Source organism: Centropristis striata, chromosome 6 (assembly GCF_030273125.1).
Source record: "Centropristis striata isolate RG_2023a ecotype Rhode Island chromosome 6, C.striata_1.0, whole genome shotgun sequence".
NCBI lineage: Eukaryota > Metazoa > Chordata > Actinopteri > Perciformes > Serranidae > Centropristis > Centropristis striata.
The window spans coordinates 10573377-10591992 of record NC_081522.1 but is presented as its reverse complement, the minus strand read 5'-3'; the positions used below and the strand labels follow the sequence as shown (position 1 = coordinate 10591992).

At 40.3% G+C, this 18616-nt stretch overlaps 1 protein-coding gene across 1 annotated transcript; it reads left to right on the top strand.

The window, feature by feature from the left end:
- Positions 1–1157: 1157 nt before the first annotated feature.
- Positions 1158–18527, top strand: pkp3a (plakophilin 3a). Its single transcript, XM_059335552.1, has 13 exons — positions 1158–1518; positions 7167–7258; positions 8062–8873; positions 10187–10310; positions 11391–11595; positions 13149–13320; positions 13766–13883; positions 13983–14147; positions 14248–14430; positions 15236–15389; positions 15549–15744; positions 15901–15988; positions 17385–18527. The coding sequence occupies exons 1-13, from the start codon at positions 1296–1298 to the stop codon at positions 17424–17426; spliced, it is 2574 nt and encodes an 857-aa protein (XP_059191535.1). The 5' UTR covers positions 1158–1295; the 3' UTR covers positions 17427–18527.
- Positions 18528–18616: the final 89 nt, after the last annotated feature.

Sequence of the window (18616 nt, the reverse complement as noted above, 5' to 3'; positions counted from 1 at the left end):
AAAACATAAACAAACTGGTTGAAATGCATAATATCAGTGCTAAATAACACAATGATACAATAAAATAAAAAATAATATCATGATCAAGAATTACTCATCCTTGAGTTAATGTAGCTGTGTCTTAGCTCTATCCCTCCGCTGTAAATAACAGTGTTGTAAAGCTGGATGACATTTGGCATCTTAGTGTTAATGAATTAGAGCTTAGCCCACTATTAATGTGGGTATGACTCCACTGACCACAATCACAGAGCTGTTAGGGAGCTGAGTCACTGACAGTTATTTGACCTGGTTAACCCACACCGTCACTTCCTGTTTTACTCTCACTTATTTTTAATCCATTTTACTTTTGATAAAACATGATTGTAATATAATTAACTTCCTTTTTCATTTAAGCATTACATTACAATAAAAAATAAAAAGCTACTTAATATTACATTAAAATGTATTTAAACATTTAGTTCATTTTAACATTATTTTCCACCATTGTCTTCAAGTTGTTCATTTAAACACAATACATATAATGCAAGGGAAAAACAGGAATTATTGATACTGAATTGGAAAATAGTTTCAGAGAGATTTAGAAATCAAACCAGTTTAAGGTATTAAAAACTGGTTTGATTTCTAAAACTTGTATTCTGACATACATACATTTCTGCCCTATTTTTTATTTTCTAATTTACCACCTGTTAAAATATTATTTTTATTATTATTATTATTATTATTATTATTATTATTATTATTATTGCTGTTAATAATTTTAAAATAATTTATAATAATAAAAATAATAATCATTATTATATTTGTATAGAATCTTTCATACATAAAATGCAGTTAAATCAATAGTAAGTCATTTCAAGGTACATGAAGCAATACAACATGTACGTTAAAAACAAGTATAAGATATAAAATAATAAAAATGTTAAAGAGCTGAGATCCAGTTATCATGAACAAAACATTTAGCTGACAGAAATGTGACTGAACCAACAGCAGCTGCTGGACAAAATTATTACAAGTCTAATTACAGACATGGAGAGAGACTAAATCCATAGGTAGGCAGTCACGCACCATTAAGTAAGTCAGCTGCAGTAAAAGCTGCGAGAAGAAGAAGAAGAAGAAGAAGAAGAGACGCACCTGTGGGTCAGGTAGAGAGCTCTGTGTCACTGAGGCTCCTCCTCCCGCCGCTGTGCAGCTCTGCGCCACTCTGTGCGCCTCTCACACACTCTGAGCTGCGCAAACAACCTGCCAGCACCGCTTTATCTCTGTGTCCGGACGCTCGCCTTTTCTAACTCTTCACCATGAGTGTCGTGGCCTCAGAACACGTGTTTTTGTCCGCTTTGCAGCCCAACACCTCGGTCACCACCTATGGACTCCCGTCGGAGATCCACCTCGGGAACGGGGGCTCCATGTCGGACGAGATGAGCAGAGCGCAGCGCGTCCAGCAGCAGGTCAAGATGAGACTGGCCGAGAAGTCCACACTTCCGCGTCACAATGGGTCCACCTCACAGTACGCCATGTCAGGTAAAGTCTCTTTAATCACTTCCAGGAGTAGCTGCAGCAGCTTCATGACGTGCTTTGTGACAGTATTTCCTTGTAAAGAGCGCAGTGGAAGTCTTGTGAGGGGCTGAATGTAAAACTACAGACAGACACAGGTACAGCAGGTGTGTGACAACATTGCTGCGGAGTTTATAGCCATAATAAGCGACCACATATCTGTAATAATGAAGGGGAGTAAAGCTCTTATCTGACCAGTCAGTCCTGTAATCTTGTTTCCTTTGGCCTGGCTCCAGGCAGCTGAAGTAAGACCGACACATGGGTTGGGTTTTGGAGTTTCTCTCCAGTAAGCAGCGGGAATCTCAAAAATCAAACATCAAATATACCCAAACTGGTATATTTCTGTATTATATCCCACAAACGTAAAACTCTTACAAGGTTTGTTATCAGTTAAAATCACACCACATAATAATATAAATAAATTGTGAACACAGATATAACTATCAAGTTTTTTTTTTTAAAAGGGTTAATTAATTTTTCCATTTCAACTGACAAAAAAGACATACAAAATAACAAAGTTATTAAAATAACTAATAACATGGTCTCAAACTCTTATGTTGAGTTAAATGGACACTATTCTACTTTTTAAGGTATATATAACTAAAACAATTTCTACAAACAACAATTATTAATTAAAAAAACAACAACAACACAGCAAAAAGGATAAGTGAAAACAAATATAGATATTATTAGCACTAAGAAACAAGGGGTCAGACTGTGAACTTATAGTAGTTTATGTTTTGATTAATCTGATTCCTTTCTTTATAGTGATTTCTTCATGTATCAATTTTTTTTCAGATTTTCAGTTTTAAACTCAAAGATATTCAGCTAATTATCCAAGGTGACAAAGAAAACCAGAAAATATTCAAATTTAAGAGACTGGAGCCAGTGAAGACTAATACGTAATATTTAAAAAATTAGTTGAATTAATCACATTTCAAAAGAGGAAATGATACATTTTCCGTTGACGGACAAATCCATTATTCAGCTTATTGTTTTAGCTCTAGAGGTTACCAAAAAACAAAACACTTTCTCTGTTGTTCATTTTACTGGAACCAATATCAGAAATTCCCCAGAAAGTGAATCAGTCAGTGCTTTTACAAGACAGCGCATGCATTGATATGTCACACTCTGTTTGTGTGTCCCAGCTGCATTCCTGTGGACTTGTGTCTCATCAGTTCATCAGAGAATTTTGTCCATTCAGCTCTGCAGGTTCGTAGCAGATGAACCTGAAGCTGAATCCTGAGCAGCGATCTCACAGTGCTTTGTGTCTTGTACCTGCACATGAGAAAGGGTTAATGTGTAACAGGCTCAAACAAGAGCTGCTTTCATGAACTTCTCTGATAGCAGACCAAGGTGAAAGCCTCTCTCTGTGGGATTGAGTTTCAGGTCTTACTCAGCTTTAAGAGGTGAGCGTTTAAAGAGATACCTGAGAGATGACGGTGTCGTGAGAACCAGCTGTGGTGTTGTTTGTGAAGACGTCGCATTAGACGTTGTCTGTGTGAGTCTTCTTGGCTTACAGACAAAACGTCATTCGACGTGGGATTGTTATGTAAGCAGCGGTGAGACTCCCTCTTGGGAAATGAAGGGCTTCCTGGAGAGCTGTGAATTAGTTCACTCGATTTTTACGACACATTTGATGATTTGATGATATGATGCGGTTAAGGAGCTGAGTTAGTGTTACATGTATGGACGGATTACTGAACGAGCCCCCTGGGCACAGAACCAGGGGCCCAAAGTGTCAAGGCCCCCCCTCCAGCTTTAACCTGCAAAATGCCACTCAAACAGACACAAAGCAACCAGGAAGAGACTCAAAATGACCACTGACAAACGTAAACGCCTGCAGGGAGACACAGAAAGACAAAGCGGAGACCAAAACAGCTGCAGACTCGCAACAAATATGCAACAAAAAAACACAAGGAGACACTAAATGACTATAAAAGGACTCAAAGCACCTACAAAAAGGGTCAAAACAGAAGAAACACCAGAACAACTACAAGAAGAAAAAACTAACCAAAAACGGGCAAATATAACTGCAAAAAGTGTCAAAACAGACAAAATAGAACTACAAAAAGACAAAAACTAACTTAAAAAAAAGCCCAAGCAATGATAAAGAGACACAAAACAACAACTATAAAACAACTGAAAGAGGCTCTACAACTATAGAGTCTGTGTGTTTTGCTCCAGTGTAGGAGAGACGTTGGGGCCTTTAGCAGGTTGGCGCCCCAGGGGCCCGCTGTCTCATAATGTGGCCCTGGTTGAACTACGCAAGGACACAGAAACCTGTTGACTTAAACCTTTGCATCTGCATGAAGACATTCCTTCGCGTCCCATAATTCACTGTGCCCCCTGAACTACAGGCAGCAGCTTCTTGCTTCATATGGCCTTTTGAATTCTGGGAGCTAAAGAAGCTTTTTCTCACTCATCTAGTTTGAGCATTTCCCTGAGGCGCCAACAGAACCTGCCTCAAGAGACGAAGCATACAGTTGATGACAGGAATGTAGAGGGACATACTGCGAGATGAGTCACTGTCTGTTGTTTTTACCTTTTTATTATATTTGTCCAACTCTTTAGTCAAACATGGACACACTGTATGAAAAACTATGCTGAGCATGTTGCATACTGTTATCTCCACCCGTCCTTTGCCCTGGGCTTTGCCGGGAGGAAAATGTCATAAAATGTTGCCACGTCATATTTACCATCTTTTGAAACCTGGTCAAGAGAGAGAGAAGGATTCCCAACAACACAACAGGGAATGCTGCAATTTCAGTGGCTTGTGGCTTCAGAGGAGCTCAATATGAACGCATAAAAATGCAGCGCAGCTTGTGCGAGTAACGCCTCCTCCTCTGTGTTTAAATGCTGCAACAACTGTGCATGTACAGACTCACTGGTGTTCACAGGTGGACAAGTATCAGCAGAAAGTGAGAGCAGGGAAAAAAATGTGTGTATGTTTAAGTACTGGCTTTACGACCAAAGTGCATTTTTCAAAAGACAACAGAGGGGGAAAAAAAGTATTTCAGGGTGTGTTTTGTGTGTGGTGATAAGGTGTGTTGGGCGTTGCCGGGGTTGGGCTGCGACCAAGAGACGTGTCAGTCATTCTCCTCTACCGACTGGTTTGGTGTGTGTGTGTGTGTGTGAGACTTACTGTACTTCCTACAAAGTGAGGACCGGAACACGTTTTTTAACAAAATGAGGACGTTTTGGGGAAGTGAGGACATTTAAGCCAGTGTTCACTTCCTTGAAGGTCTGTTTGAGGGTGAAGACTTGGTTTTAAGGTTCAGGTTACAATAAGGTTGAGGTTAGGGTTCGGTCATTGCAATGCATTGGCCCTCACAAAGATAGAAGTACAAGGTTGTGTGTGTACGCTCTATTGAATTGTAGCATGAAGGCAGTTAGTCCCTCCCCTCTGCTAACCTGGGAAAACCTGCAGCATACAGATGCACATGTACAGGACATGTGGGTACAAAAACTTGTCTTCGGTTTTTAAACAATGATTCCTCTGATGATTTAGTTATTTTGCAGTTGCAGTCTGAGGTCATTCAGTGTTTTGGTTCCCTCAAGGAAAAGTGATAGACTTGATTTAACACTGATCATGAGCTCGAGCCTCGTGTCAGAACATGTTACAGATCTTCAGACATGGACTGCTGGTTATCTTTTCAGCCATGCCGTCAGTCTAAAACTCAGATATTCAGATATCTCAATAACCGTAAAATGGGTTTCAATGAAATCTTGTGCAGATGTTCATGGTGCCCAGAGGATGAATCATAGATGGCCCTCTGACGTGTCCTCCAGTTTTATCATGAAGTTGACATTTCAGTCATAACTTTTGCTGATCCCTTAACTTTCCATCTAGCTTTATCATCACTGCCTGACTGACTCATTTTCATTCGATTCAGTTCCTTATAAAGCAAATGGAACCAAGTTAACTGAAAATGATGAAATCAGACTATCTGACGTAAGCCTGGCTTATCTGACAAACTTGCTCTATGAAACAGGTCCAAGGTGAGGTAATTTTATTTTGTCCAACTCTTCATTCTTTATTGAGTGTATAAACTGTAGCCTCCACCTCCTACTTTACACGCCTGCTGTCACATTCACCACTCACCTGTCAGGTAACTCTATATTCTGATGTGAAGGCAAAACATTCACACACTCTCAGTCCCGTCAGAGTCTTTGTGTGTCAGATGAGAACTGTTCACTCCGAGTGAAGGGAAACCAGAGACGTCAGACCTGGTGACCAGTCGGGTCCTGCTGTTACAGACTTTGTGTGCAATCGAAACTTCAGTCTGTCTGTGCAACAGGAAACCTGCTATTCAGACTGTGTGTCGTTCATGCAAATCTTTGCAAATTAAAGAGGCGATACAGCTCGTTATGACCGACATACCGACTAAATTTATCTCCCCAGTGCTATGTTTTACCTCAACTTAACTTCAGTAAAGTTATATTAAAATTAACGTATTAAGAGAAACAGTTAATTAAGAAACAAACCCAAAGAAATTAGTGTTTTAATTTGAAAACATGAGCTTGTAAAAGTAAACAGGATCAAACTTTCATTGTTGCATGCAGTAACACCACCAAAGGTCAGACCTGCCTTCTGTATTATTTATGTGTGTGGCAGAACTTAATGATCAGTTGACACAACACACACACACTGTTAAAAGTGTCTTCTCGGTATGACCAGGACAGCCAGCATTGCTCTGCTTCTACATGATTATAAAATTACATTAATCAACATTTTGTAGTTGATTAATCAAGTATGAAGTATTATGCAAGTATTTAAAATAAGTATAAAAAAAACCTTGCATTTGTCATGACTGAAAAATGAACGTGGGGAACTCCTTGCTTGCAAAGAGTGAATTCATTATACATTTCAACAAAAGTGTCTACAAAACAGAGGATGCGGATATGTGGGCGCAACATATTTCAAACACATCGAGATGGCGCTTTCTGCAATCAAAGAGCTTCCAGCTGTCTTTGTGTTGTTTCTGTCTGGACCTGTATTTGACAGTTTATGTGTTTATTCTTATAGACTAGACACATAAAAATCGAGTTTTTAGTCATAAAATTGCCATACAATGCTGATTAGGTGAGTTACTTGTTTCAAGAGGTGACGAATAGATTTAAAAGTGCTGTAAACATTCTTCCTGTTCATAAAATGTTTTCATAATATGATGTAAGAAGACATGTCTTAGGACAAGTTTATATTATAAATACTGCCCAAACTACCGGGCCCATCCTCTATCTCCATGGTGAAATAGATTACACAAAAAACATTGTTACTACACGGAAGTTAAGTACAGTAAAAGGCAGGCTTATCAGCACACCTGAAGAAAAATAAATAAATAAAGGGTTGTGTACTTACATTGACACTGGGCTTTATCAGTTAATATTTGATATATAATGTGTGATCAGCTCTTGGATAGTGTTTGTTATTGACAGTACCCGTATGTTGTTTTTAAAAAGCCATAAAATAAAAACTACACTAAAGTTAAATAGTAAATTAAAACTGTTAAGTCTTTTATTAAAGCTTCATTTAATTAAAGTTGTATCACTGATGTCAATGTGATCTTGTCCATGTTATTCATCTGTTATTCTGTTCCTCTGCTTCCTTCCAGACTACGGCGGTTCTTCAACAATGAAATATCAGACCTACAGCCCAAACTACAGCTCTAGATCCTCTTACGTGACCTCTGGCTCCAGAACAATGGTGAGTGCTGCAGCATTATCTCACTGTTATACACAGCGTGTATTCACACATATCATGGGAATAATCATGTAATATGTCTTTTAAACGCTGACCCTCTGCTGGTGTCACAGCGGGTCACCCAGCTCACAGCAGGTGTGGTATTTCACAGCACGCTGTGATGAGATCAGCTCAGGGTTTTCAAGTCTACCCTCTAGATTCCTCCATTTTAGTGGTTCAACAGGAAGTCACTGGCTTTGTGTCACAGTTGTTTAAGTTCTGAGCTTCAGCTTCAGACCTGAAGTTGCATTTTAGGCTTTTCAGTGCTTACATTTTATACTGAAGTCAATTTTAATGCCCTTTTCTCCTAAATCAATGAGTGGAAGTAAATATGACAAAAAAATCAAAATGCTCTGTCCAGATATAGGTAATTTCATATCTTGGTACTGATTGGGTTATACTTTTCTTTCAGGGTTTTTTTTGCTTCCAAGTACAAGGTTCAAAGTGTCATTCAAATGATTTAAATATTTGTGCAACACAGTTTAGCTGCTGTTTTTTTTTCTTTACTTCACATTAGAAACGATATAGAAAAACATATTATGCAATAGACATTTTTAGGTTATTTTGACAATGTATGTTGTCACGTTGCCCAGCCCTGCTGAAGACATGACCTTTGTTTCTCAGAAGTTAGTCACTGTCACTTAGAAAACATTTTTCTTGGTATGTTGTGACTCAGAATAAATTCACCCACACATGCACGTTACATCATAATGAGCCACTCTGGTTACACATTTAATTCTAACAGTTACTCCTCTCCTCATCCTCAGGGTCCACGCGTATCCCAGAGGGCGGGCTACAGCGCCCAGTCTGCTGGTCCAGACATGGCCCAGATGCACAAAATCAGTGTCGGTGGAGGATACAGCGGCGGTGGTGGAGGATACAGTAGTACTGGTGGTGGATACAGTACTATTGGTGGAGGTGGAGTTGGTGGTGTTAGCACTTATTATCGAGAAGAATCACGCCTAGGCGGTTACCAAGGGGGCGGCAGGCAACCGAGCCGAATGGACTCAGACGGCATCACCATGCAAGCAATTCGTCAGCACACATCAGCGCCGGTGTATCCCTGGATGGTGGACGGCAGCGATGCTGGCAGCTTGGTGTCCGACCGCGACGCCGTCATCGGCGGTCGCCAGTACGCTCACAGCGCAGTCAACGGCTACACCAGCCAGATGAGACAAGGAGGAGGGGCCATGACAATGCAATCACCCATGCGTCGATCTCTTAGTGGCACTCTTTCCCGCGGCGGCGGGATGGAAGGAGGAGAGGTGATGGTTACCCAGCAACATTCCTTCAAGGGCCCAGCGCACCGCACCATCAGCAGGATTACAAACCGGAACCGAATGAGCATGGGCTCCGTGTCCGGGCAGCAGGTGTCCTCAGCAGGGAGCCTCTACGGTGGAGACAGAGTGGACAGAGGGTTCATCGTAGGTGGAGTGTCCTCTGCTTCTCAGGGGAACCTGATGCAGCGTCAGGGCACCATGTCCCGCGCCATGTCAGTCAAAAGCATGCAGAGTGTCGGCCGGGGCATGGACATCTTCGGCGGCCAGGAGATGGGAGCCAGCATGGGAAACCTCAGCGGGTGAGAAGCTCAAAAGACAACAAAGTCACCTGTTACTTACCTCATCTGATACTATCACTGACACATCTTCACTGTGTAAATAAGGATGGATGTTCTTTAGCTTTCTTATTGTCAATAAATCCTTAAAGTCCCTAAACCATGAATGAAATGATCCTAACAAGTATTATTTGTTAAGCCAAAGTCTGATTTACAGCAGCTTAATCCCCTGTGCTGAGGAGTCTCTGTGTCTCCATTGTTGTCCAAAACTACTGAAAACACATCCATGAGCCACACTTTTGCACTGAGTGACATGTCCCTTTGTTACAATGAATATTGGCACTGTAGTTTGTCTTGAGTCAATCCCCTCCTGATGGCTGCCAAGTGCGCTACTGAAAAAAGTCTTCAACAAATTTATTTTTTACTCTTCAGTTTATACTACACTTGCTTCAGGGTTTTTTTTATGTAACTTTCAACTAGCATTTTCTAAAGCTTTGTGTGTTCAATTGGACAGGTAGTTCTCATGAATGTCCTACAAAAAGTTATGCACTGGAATTTGTAACTTTCAACTGGGAGATTGTTGTTTGTGTCCCATCAGTAGTCATATTGCAAAACGTGTTTAAAACATAGATTGTCATGTTTAAAACATCGACTGATCATTTTTCGTAGGAAATCGTACAACCTGTTCGTGAGAATATGTTTAAAAGGAGCATATGGGTTTAGGACAGAGTAGGGAGGTCAAAAAGTATTGAGTGACACGTTTTTGTTTTTTTCAGTCTTCTCGTGGGATTTCTTGACAATAAGAAAAATATGGAATAATGCCAGCCTCATTCTTCATTGAGGTTATAATTCACAATCACCAAAGCCTGCTTTAGTTATTCTAGTGACTCAGTCTGAGTTATGCTCCCTGAACTTCGTCACTGACATGTTCGTGATGCACCAGTATGATGGAGTCACAACTTTCATGTGTCAGGAGGTTTTGGTGAAGGAGTGTGTCATGTGAACAGTGTATTTACTAAGAGCTGTGGATTGGGAGGTGGCTCCATAGCGGCAGGACTGGTTTTGGGTGGGGCAGCTCAGTTTCAGGCCTCGCATTTCACACATCCCACAGCATGTGGTTAGCCAAGCGGATCTGCAAACCCGCTGTGTGATTTGGAAGAAATTCAACAGGCTGAGTTTTTGCAGACAAGAAACAAATCATCCATGAATTATTATTGTGGCTTTTCATTCAAACATCCCAAAATACATATTTTGTGCTACCATACATAACAGTGGGGAAGTTACATGGATGAATGTTTTAGATTCTTTGTTAATTAACACATTTTTCCTTTCCCTAGGATCAACACCTTGGACATGTCCTCAGCCGTGCAACACCTGAGACTGTCCGACCAAGACCTGCAGGTCCTGGGTGCCGCCTACATTCAACATGAGTGTTACAATGACAGCGACGCCAAAAACGAGGTAGTTAAAACTGAATCCACTTGTGGTTAGAATTCCTCAGGGTCTTTCCTCACTGCAATCCCTTATTGTGAAACTGTGAAAATTGTTTTGCTTCAAGCGTTGGCGTCCATTGATGGATGTTTCTGCTGACAGGTTTTGCTCCTGTTCTGGTGTTCCACAAGTTGGGCAATTTTTTATTGTTGCTGTAAATATAATTGCACCCTGCCCTGTATGCTGACGTGAATCTATGTACACACATTACAGTAGGGATTGGAACTTTTATCTTGTATGAGAGACAGCTCAGGGATGTTGAGGTTATTTTCAGCTCTGAGAATATTTGTGAGAAGTCTCTTGTGAGCTGGTTTAGAGTAAGTGAGATTTATGACAGAAGATTTTATATAAAGAGGAATGTGTTTGCTACATTTTGGCAAATAAGAATATTTGCTTTTCTTCCATCTAACTTTCAGCAAGAACAGGAACGAGTCACTTCAACACTTCTCCAATGAGATGGAAGATACCCCAATCACATAAATACAACGGCGTATAAGGGCCATTGTAAAAAAAGAATTGAATAACTATATTATCATAGGGATGCTCCATCATAGCAAAAATCATAATCACAATTATATTGAACAATATCATTTGCACAACTACTCATTGACCTTTTGCACTTCATGCTTTTATTGAACTTTAAAAAATACTTTTTATAGTGAATTTTCCTGAACTTTAAATACAATTCAAGTGAAGAAAAATATAAAAAGATTGGATAAACTAAATAATATATAAATATATTCATATAACTAAGACAAAATGAGAGCATCATTGTGTATTAAAATGCAACAAAATAATTATTGAATCTTGTTTTCTTCATTGTACAAATCCAAATTGTAAAAAATAAATCTGATTGCCCGTCCCCATTTTTTTTTTTTTTTACCAACCATGGCCCTAAAATGCTGTGTAAATAAACATTCTACATATAGTGACTTAAATCCATGAGTCTATTTATATTTAGTTTCCAAGCCAACAAAAAAAACTTGAATCACCAGTCTAAGAAAAACATAGTTACGGAACATTACATTTTTCTGCCGTTCTTGTCTCTAGGTGCGTCGCTTGAAGGGCATTTCTGAGCTGGTGAAGCTATTCAACAGTGAGAACCTGGAAGTTCAGCGTTACGCCACGGGCGCCACACGCAACCTCATCTATGAGAACATGGACAACAAGGTGTCCCTGATCGAGGAGGGCGGCATCCCACAGCTGGTCGAAGCGCTTAAGGAGCCTGACGACGAGCTCCGCAAAAACATCACAGGTAGGAAAATCCTCATCAGTAAAATAACATGACAAAACAAGCACAGCCTCGAGGTGAAATTAATGCAGATTAGTCACAATATTTGGATGCAACGTGATCTTGCCAGGAGTGTCCTTGAATACTTTGAGCAAACTGTAACCTTTGAAACTGATATTATTCTCCTCCAAACAAACATGAGGCCAGTGGCAAGCTTTAACTCGACACTTGCAGGAATCCTCAGATTATGAGCTTTTAATGTAACTAGATTGTATTTTTAAAACACTATTCTTTCTTACAACAGAGTATTGTTTCATCAATGTCTGTTGCTCATTTGAAGTTCAAGTCTAAATAAGTTTTGTTTCCACTTGACTCAGCTTCCTCGCCCTTCAGCACTTCTCACAAGTTTGGTTGCTGTTGTTATTCATAATCATCTGCCGTCAGCAGAAGTAGCTCAGACTTTCTCATAAAATGAGCGCTGACTGGGAATCAGGAGAATAGATGTTGCAACTTCAGAGGTTTGCATGACATATATTGGGTCTGACTCCATAAAGAGGAGGAGGAGGTGGAGCTGCAGGCTTTTCTATAGGGTGTGTGAAGAGGGGTGAGTTGTCTGGGCCTGCAGACTAACCGTATATCTGCCACTCCCCTTTATGACTGATGGCCTTGCCACTCTTTCCTTTGAGCTGTTACACCTTGATTTGTATCTCTTGGGTTGCTCAGAAAAATGGTGGGAAAGTGATGAATAACAGAGTAGCTGTACCTGAGCACCATTTTTCTGGGTTAGTTTCCAAAATGTGACACAGAGGTCGATTAGCTTCACTGCGGTTTGAGTTTCGACAGGAATTCACATGTCCAAAGTACAAAATCACAAGCTTCCTAACTGTTGTCAGAGGCTGTTTGGAATAAGATAGAGCCAGGTTGAAAGTATGTAAAATCTGTTAATAATGATTATTATTGTGTATGGCACTGTTTTGTTTTGTTTTTCAAATTTATTCATTTGATTACCATGATATAAATGTATTTATTTATTTATTTTACAGAAGACTTCATAGTTCGACATATAATATTCCATCTTTATTTATAATAGTTCATACTTACAGGTTTGTAACTATCAGAATAGAAGATTTTAGTCATATCACGAGCTCAATTGTAAGCTATGAAAGTATGAAACTACAGTCTGTAGCTAGTTAGCTTAGCTGTAAACTGGGGGAAACTAAATACACCTCGAGCACCTCTAAAATTCCAAAATGTTACATTTGCATTATTAGAAATTACAATTGTAAGATAAAAAATTTTGATTAATGAGTTTTACAGTTGGTAGTTGGTGTTTTTTTGTTCCCTACAATGCCAGGCTAGCTGTCATTCTGCTAACAAGCTGCTGGGTTCACTAAACAGACAGACATGAGAGTGGTACCCATATTCTCATCTAATGCGCAAGAAAGCGACTAATCCTATTTCCAAAAATAAAAATGTCCAAAAGTACTGACATTCAGATTGATAAATAGAATTTTAAGCTACAGCAAAATGAAGCCTAAATTTCAGTTTTGCTAACTTTGTTGTGTTTGTGCGTGCAGGTATCCTGTGGAACCTTTCATCCAAAGACAACCTGAAGGAGAAACTGGCCAGGGAGACGCTTCCTGAGCTGACTGAGAAGATCCTCATCCCTCTGGCAGGCGGAGAAACTGATGGCATCAGTCAGTCTGCCTCCGAGGCAGACATCTTCTACAACACCACAGGATGCCTCAGGTGCACCTCACTTATCTGTGTTTTCTCTCGCTGGCTGCAGCATGCTGCTTCGTTAAAATTGATTTCTTGCTTCTGATTTTTCTCCCATGGCCACATTTGCATTTGGGGAACATTTTGTGTCAGCTCACAGATACTGGAGCGTTCGCCACACCCATCACTTTTCACTGTTGTTTGCAAAAGCCTGTGTCACTGCAGCCTCCAGCTGCTTTGGCACTGCTCTGTTTATGTGCCCCCTGGAGAGTTTTTATCTCCAAATTAATTGCCATTTGGCGGATATTTGCAATGCTCCCTGCATGATATTTATCATGCAGCACAGTGCCAGGAGTGGAAACTTATCTCATCTCTATTTGCACTATCCAGTTAAAGTAATCACATGCATGATTCCTGACTGAATAAGACCTGAAACAGCCCTTTGACCCCTCGCTTGTTGTGTGTCTGTGCTTAGGAATATGAGCTCTGTGAATGAGAAGACCCGTCAGCAGATGAGAGAAACACACGGACTGGTGGACTCTTTGGTGGCCTACATTAAGGCCTCCCTTGAAGAAAACAAAGCAGAAGACAAGGTGAGACAAGAAGAGATGAAGCTAAATTCAAGCTGGTGTTTCTGTTCAACCCAAAGCGTGCATGTTTATTTATCTGTGTGCCTGTGTGTGTATTCTTAGGGTGTGGAAAATGCAGTGTGTGTCCTGAGGAACCTTTCCTACCAGCTCTACAGTGAGATGCCTCCATCTGCTATGATGCGCCTGGAAGGACCAACCAGAGACCAGGCCTCAGGAAAGGGCGAGGCCATTGGTTGCTTCTCCCCTCACGGCAGGAAAGCCAAAAATGTAAGCACGAGTAAGATTTACCTGTTAGTACTTTTTGGTGTGAATGGACCAAATTCATCCATCCTAACCGCGTCTCATGTGTCTTCCATCCCCCCGGCAGAGCAAGTGCCAGGATATCTCCACTTTCACTGAGGTCGCTCGGGTGCCGAAGGGCGTGGAGTGGCTGTGGCACCCACAGATAGTGGGAGTGTACAACCAGGTGCTGCATCAGTGTGAGATCAACTCCACCACCCGCGAGGCAGCGGCTGGGGCGCTGCAGAACATCACAGCTGGAGACAAAAGGGTTAGCAGCATATTCATCAGCTCTCCTCATAGACTGTCAATTATGGACGCTCTACCCTTTTCAACCATTGCAAACCTAGTTTTCGTGCTGGTGCTGGTTCGGAGCCAACTTGCGAACCTTATCAGAACCTGTTTGCTTTTTCACAGAATAGAGTTGCTACAAATGTTGCGCCTGGCTTTGCGAGCCTATATTGGCATCCAAACACGCTCGTCTTGAATGCTATGGTCCGCAATCACGTTCTTATAAACATTGAACGTAAGATGTTAATGTTAACACTAACACTACCATCTAGGTCTAACTAGCTACCTAGCACAGACTACCTGGTATCCATCACAAAATAAAATGAATGATACACGTTTCAATTGGTCACGATAATCTCGTTCCATAGTTTTCCTGGCCGAGAGCCGGTTCTTTGGCTGTCAAAACACAAAGAACCAGATCGAGATTAGGCACCGGCTCGGAACTGGCCCTCAGAGTGCCTTGGTCGAGGAGGATATCTGTGACGTGGAGGGAAAATGGGCAAAGAGGGCGAGCGTGGGTGAGCTGAGGCAGGACGAATGAAGCATGTTTGCTAAAACACGCCACCCACCTGCCACTCAAAGCAGCCATGCCCTGACTTAAGGATACCTTTAAGCCTTAATTTAAACGGCTTTTTGGAGCCAGCCTCACCCAGCAAGTAGAGGCACTTCCACATGGCTTCAATTTTCAACCCTGGAGGTTGCTGCTTTGTTCTCCTGTAAAAAGCATTCAAATAAAACAAATTTGTCTCGTATTTAAATTGTGTTTTTCTCTCTTTATCCTGCAGTGGGCGTCAGTGCTGAGCCGCGTGGCTCTGGAGCAGGACCGTGTGCTGCCAGTGCTGCTGGACCTCCTGCGTACCAACAGTGACTTGGAGCTGCGTTCTCTCACAGGATTCCTGCGAAATCTGTCCCGCCATGCCAGGGATAAGAATGACATGGGTCAGTCTTTAATTTTATTTATTTTATTATTTAAATTTTTATTTTAAAAAATTCATCTGTCATACGTCTATAGGATTCAATGCAGAATATCTCCTGTGAAATAACCAAATGTTTTTTGATAATGTATGTAACATTTTACTGACTTATTTGTTTATTCAGCCACAAAGGTGGTGAACAACCTGGTGACCAAGCTGCCCGATGACGGACAAAAGAAGGAGCCGTCTAGCGACGTTGTGGTCAACATCTGTGGTATTCTCAATAACCTGGTGACCTGCAGCACTTTAGCTGCCAGAGACATCACCTTTTTTGATGGTCTGCCAAAACTGATTGGCATCAGGGACTCGCATGACAGCAGGTTTGTACAGTAGAACTTAAAGATTAAAGATACTGTACTCGTCAAACATGTACTTACCTGGAAACAGACAATTGATTTGATGACACCTCATCTGCTCAAACAAGATCATTTGAACCAAGCGTTGACATTTGATTTGATCTTTTTTTTTTCTTCTAGCTCTGGGAAGATGAAAGCAGCCAAAGCAGCAGCCACAGTTCTCAGCAACATGTTCCAGTACAAGAAACTGCACAAAACCTACAAAGAAGTAAGAGACTGAAAACAAGCTCCTTTTAAATGTTAATCACATCCATTCTGACGCCTTAAAAAATAATTAAATGTGAACTTCATGATTGAAGTTGTTGTGTATGAACAAACTATCAAATCAAATCACACAGTAGCAGATTTTAAACAAGGGATACTTACTACTTGGTAAGTGTATGAGGTTCACATAGTGGTCACCTAAAAATATCAATATCAGTTTAAGTGTACACTATATCAAGGTTATTTTCACCGCTTTACCTTGCTGGTGGTGGGGACTGAAGCTGTTATCTATGCTATTTTCAAAGCCACCAGACTCCATTGACAAAAACAGAACACAGGTGATGTTTGTCTACCGCTGCTTCAATTGGTTAGTTTGTTTGTGCTGTCATGTGACTTTTGGTGAATCCAAACTAACTCTTTAAAATACCAAAGTCACCCCCCAAATTAGCCCTTTAAGCACATATAGCACAGTTATAAAAAAACAACAACTTGATGAATAAGAAAAATATCTTTAAGCATTACCAACATGTGATTATACTGCATTTTAGGATGTTATTAAAGTATTCTCCTCACACCTGTTTTAGTGATATTTAATTCAGTGTAAAAAGATATAAAAGACATTCAAAGTAAAAAATTACCAACTTAATTAGTGCAGTGCACTCAGTCCAGTACAAAACACTTCTCTCCCTGTAGAGCCTCCCGGCCTCTAACAAGGCAAGGACAACAAGTGAGATCCTGTATGTTGACTGCCAAACAAAAAAAGCTCAGTGGAAAGACCTCTCTCCTCATGGAGCCCCACCCTCATTCTTATATCTGCCTGTCTGTGTGTGTTTCCGAGTGTGAAAAACAGTGAGAGTGACAGATTGTGTGTGACGGATGACATTCCTCTCTCTCCGCAATTCCCTTGTTAGTTGGGTGGCGCTTGTTCAAAACTCATGTATCTCTGACTGTTCATGCTGCGAATCTTTCAACATATACACAGACACCCACACACACACGCACACACTGAGGCGTGTCCATGTCTTGGGCAGGACCAGGTAACTGTCCGTTTACTGGATTCTGCAGATCACGACATGCCCCTCCCAAGGGTGCGGTGTTAAGCTCATTTCCTAACCAACAAGTCCCGACAGAGCAAAAAATGCATTAATGCTTGTCTTGGAAATTTAATCTTGATACCTGCACCACCACAAATAAATACATACGTTTGCAAAAAATAAGATATTCAAACACTGAATATTAATCTGAAATGGAGGTCACTAAAGGTCAAATTTCAAAATAAAAGAGGCTGTTTACACCTTATTTGTGGCGTACAAGATGATTCATATTCAAAGAAATTCTTTAATCAAAAACAAAAGTTCTATGTGTTTCATGTCAATGCAATGTGCTTTTTTGTGTTACAGAAAGGGTTTTCAAGACGGGATTTTGCAGATATGACGATCTAAAACAAAGTGGTACGAGCTCCACCAGCCCCCTTTGGACTAAACGGACTGTTAATACTGTTAAAAGATAGCGTAGGTTTAGTTTTTATTTGTTGTACTTTGTGACGAGAACATGGACACACAAGTGATGGAGGATCTAACCGATGGAAAAGCACTTTTTGTGTGTTTTTAAAAGTCGATGGACAGCTCAAGAAATGTGGATCAGAACGTTGGGACTATCGATGGACTCTGATACAAAAGTGTGCACCTTAACCATTTGCTCCCTTTGTTTGAACACTGTATGTTTTAGTGTGGAATCAGGGATTTCTCTTCTCTCAGAGCAGCATGTTTTCAGTCCAAACTGTTTGTTTCTGCCATTTTAAAAACAGTTAAAAAACTGTTGGACAATATGGTGAACGCTTGTGCCTTTTCTTCTTATTGTTGCACCACAATCACAGCACATGCATGTGTGATTCTAACATGCCATTTTTTGTAAATATTGCATCTTCTTTTACATAGAAATCAAGTGTTTTATATATTGCAGCTTTGTACTTAGTTCTCGGATGGATAAATGTGTTTATAAATGAGTGTATGTTATAACATATAGTTATAATTGAATGTAAACCACAAGAGATTTATATATATTTGGTTGTTTAATATGTAATTAGATTCAGTGATGTGGGGATTAGGATTGTGCCTTCAAAGTTGACTTCTGTATGTGCTTTTTAAACTTGTAAAATCTCAGTCTTGTCATATAAAAATGCTGATGTGTGACATTTGTAATTGCCTTATCAAAACAAACTTGTTGAGTAAAATGATGTTTATTTTTCCTTACACAGGGGTGAAAGGAATAGTTTTAACTTTGATTTGAGAACAAATACAATATTTGTTTGTATTTGAGGTCTTACTGCAAGAGCTAACACTTCACTTTCAGACACTAGAAACTTATTTGGATTGGCAAGTATGATATAGAGTTCAAATATCAGATAAAATCTTTGATTTATAATAGCTCTGTAGCATAAGTGGTGACTTTGTGTGTGGCGTCTGACTGTTTTATATTTGATTTTGCGTTGTGTACAGGCAGATGTATCGTGGATATTTTTTAAGCGAATAAAAAGACAGATTTGGAATTGAAATGGCATTTTTTTTTAAGTGTTTTCCGTGTGTGTGTGTATTTTGCAGCAGCGTTGTGCTGTGTGTGTAAAAGAGTGACA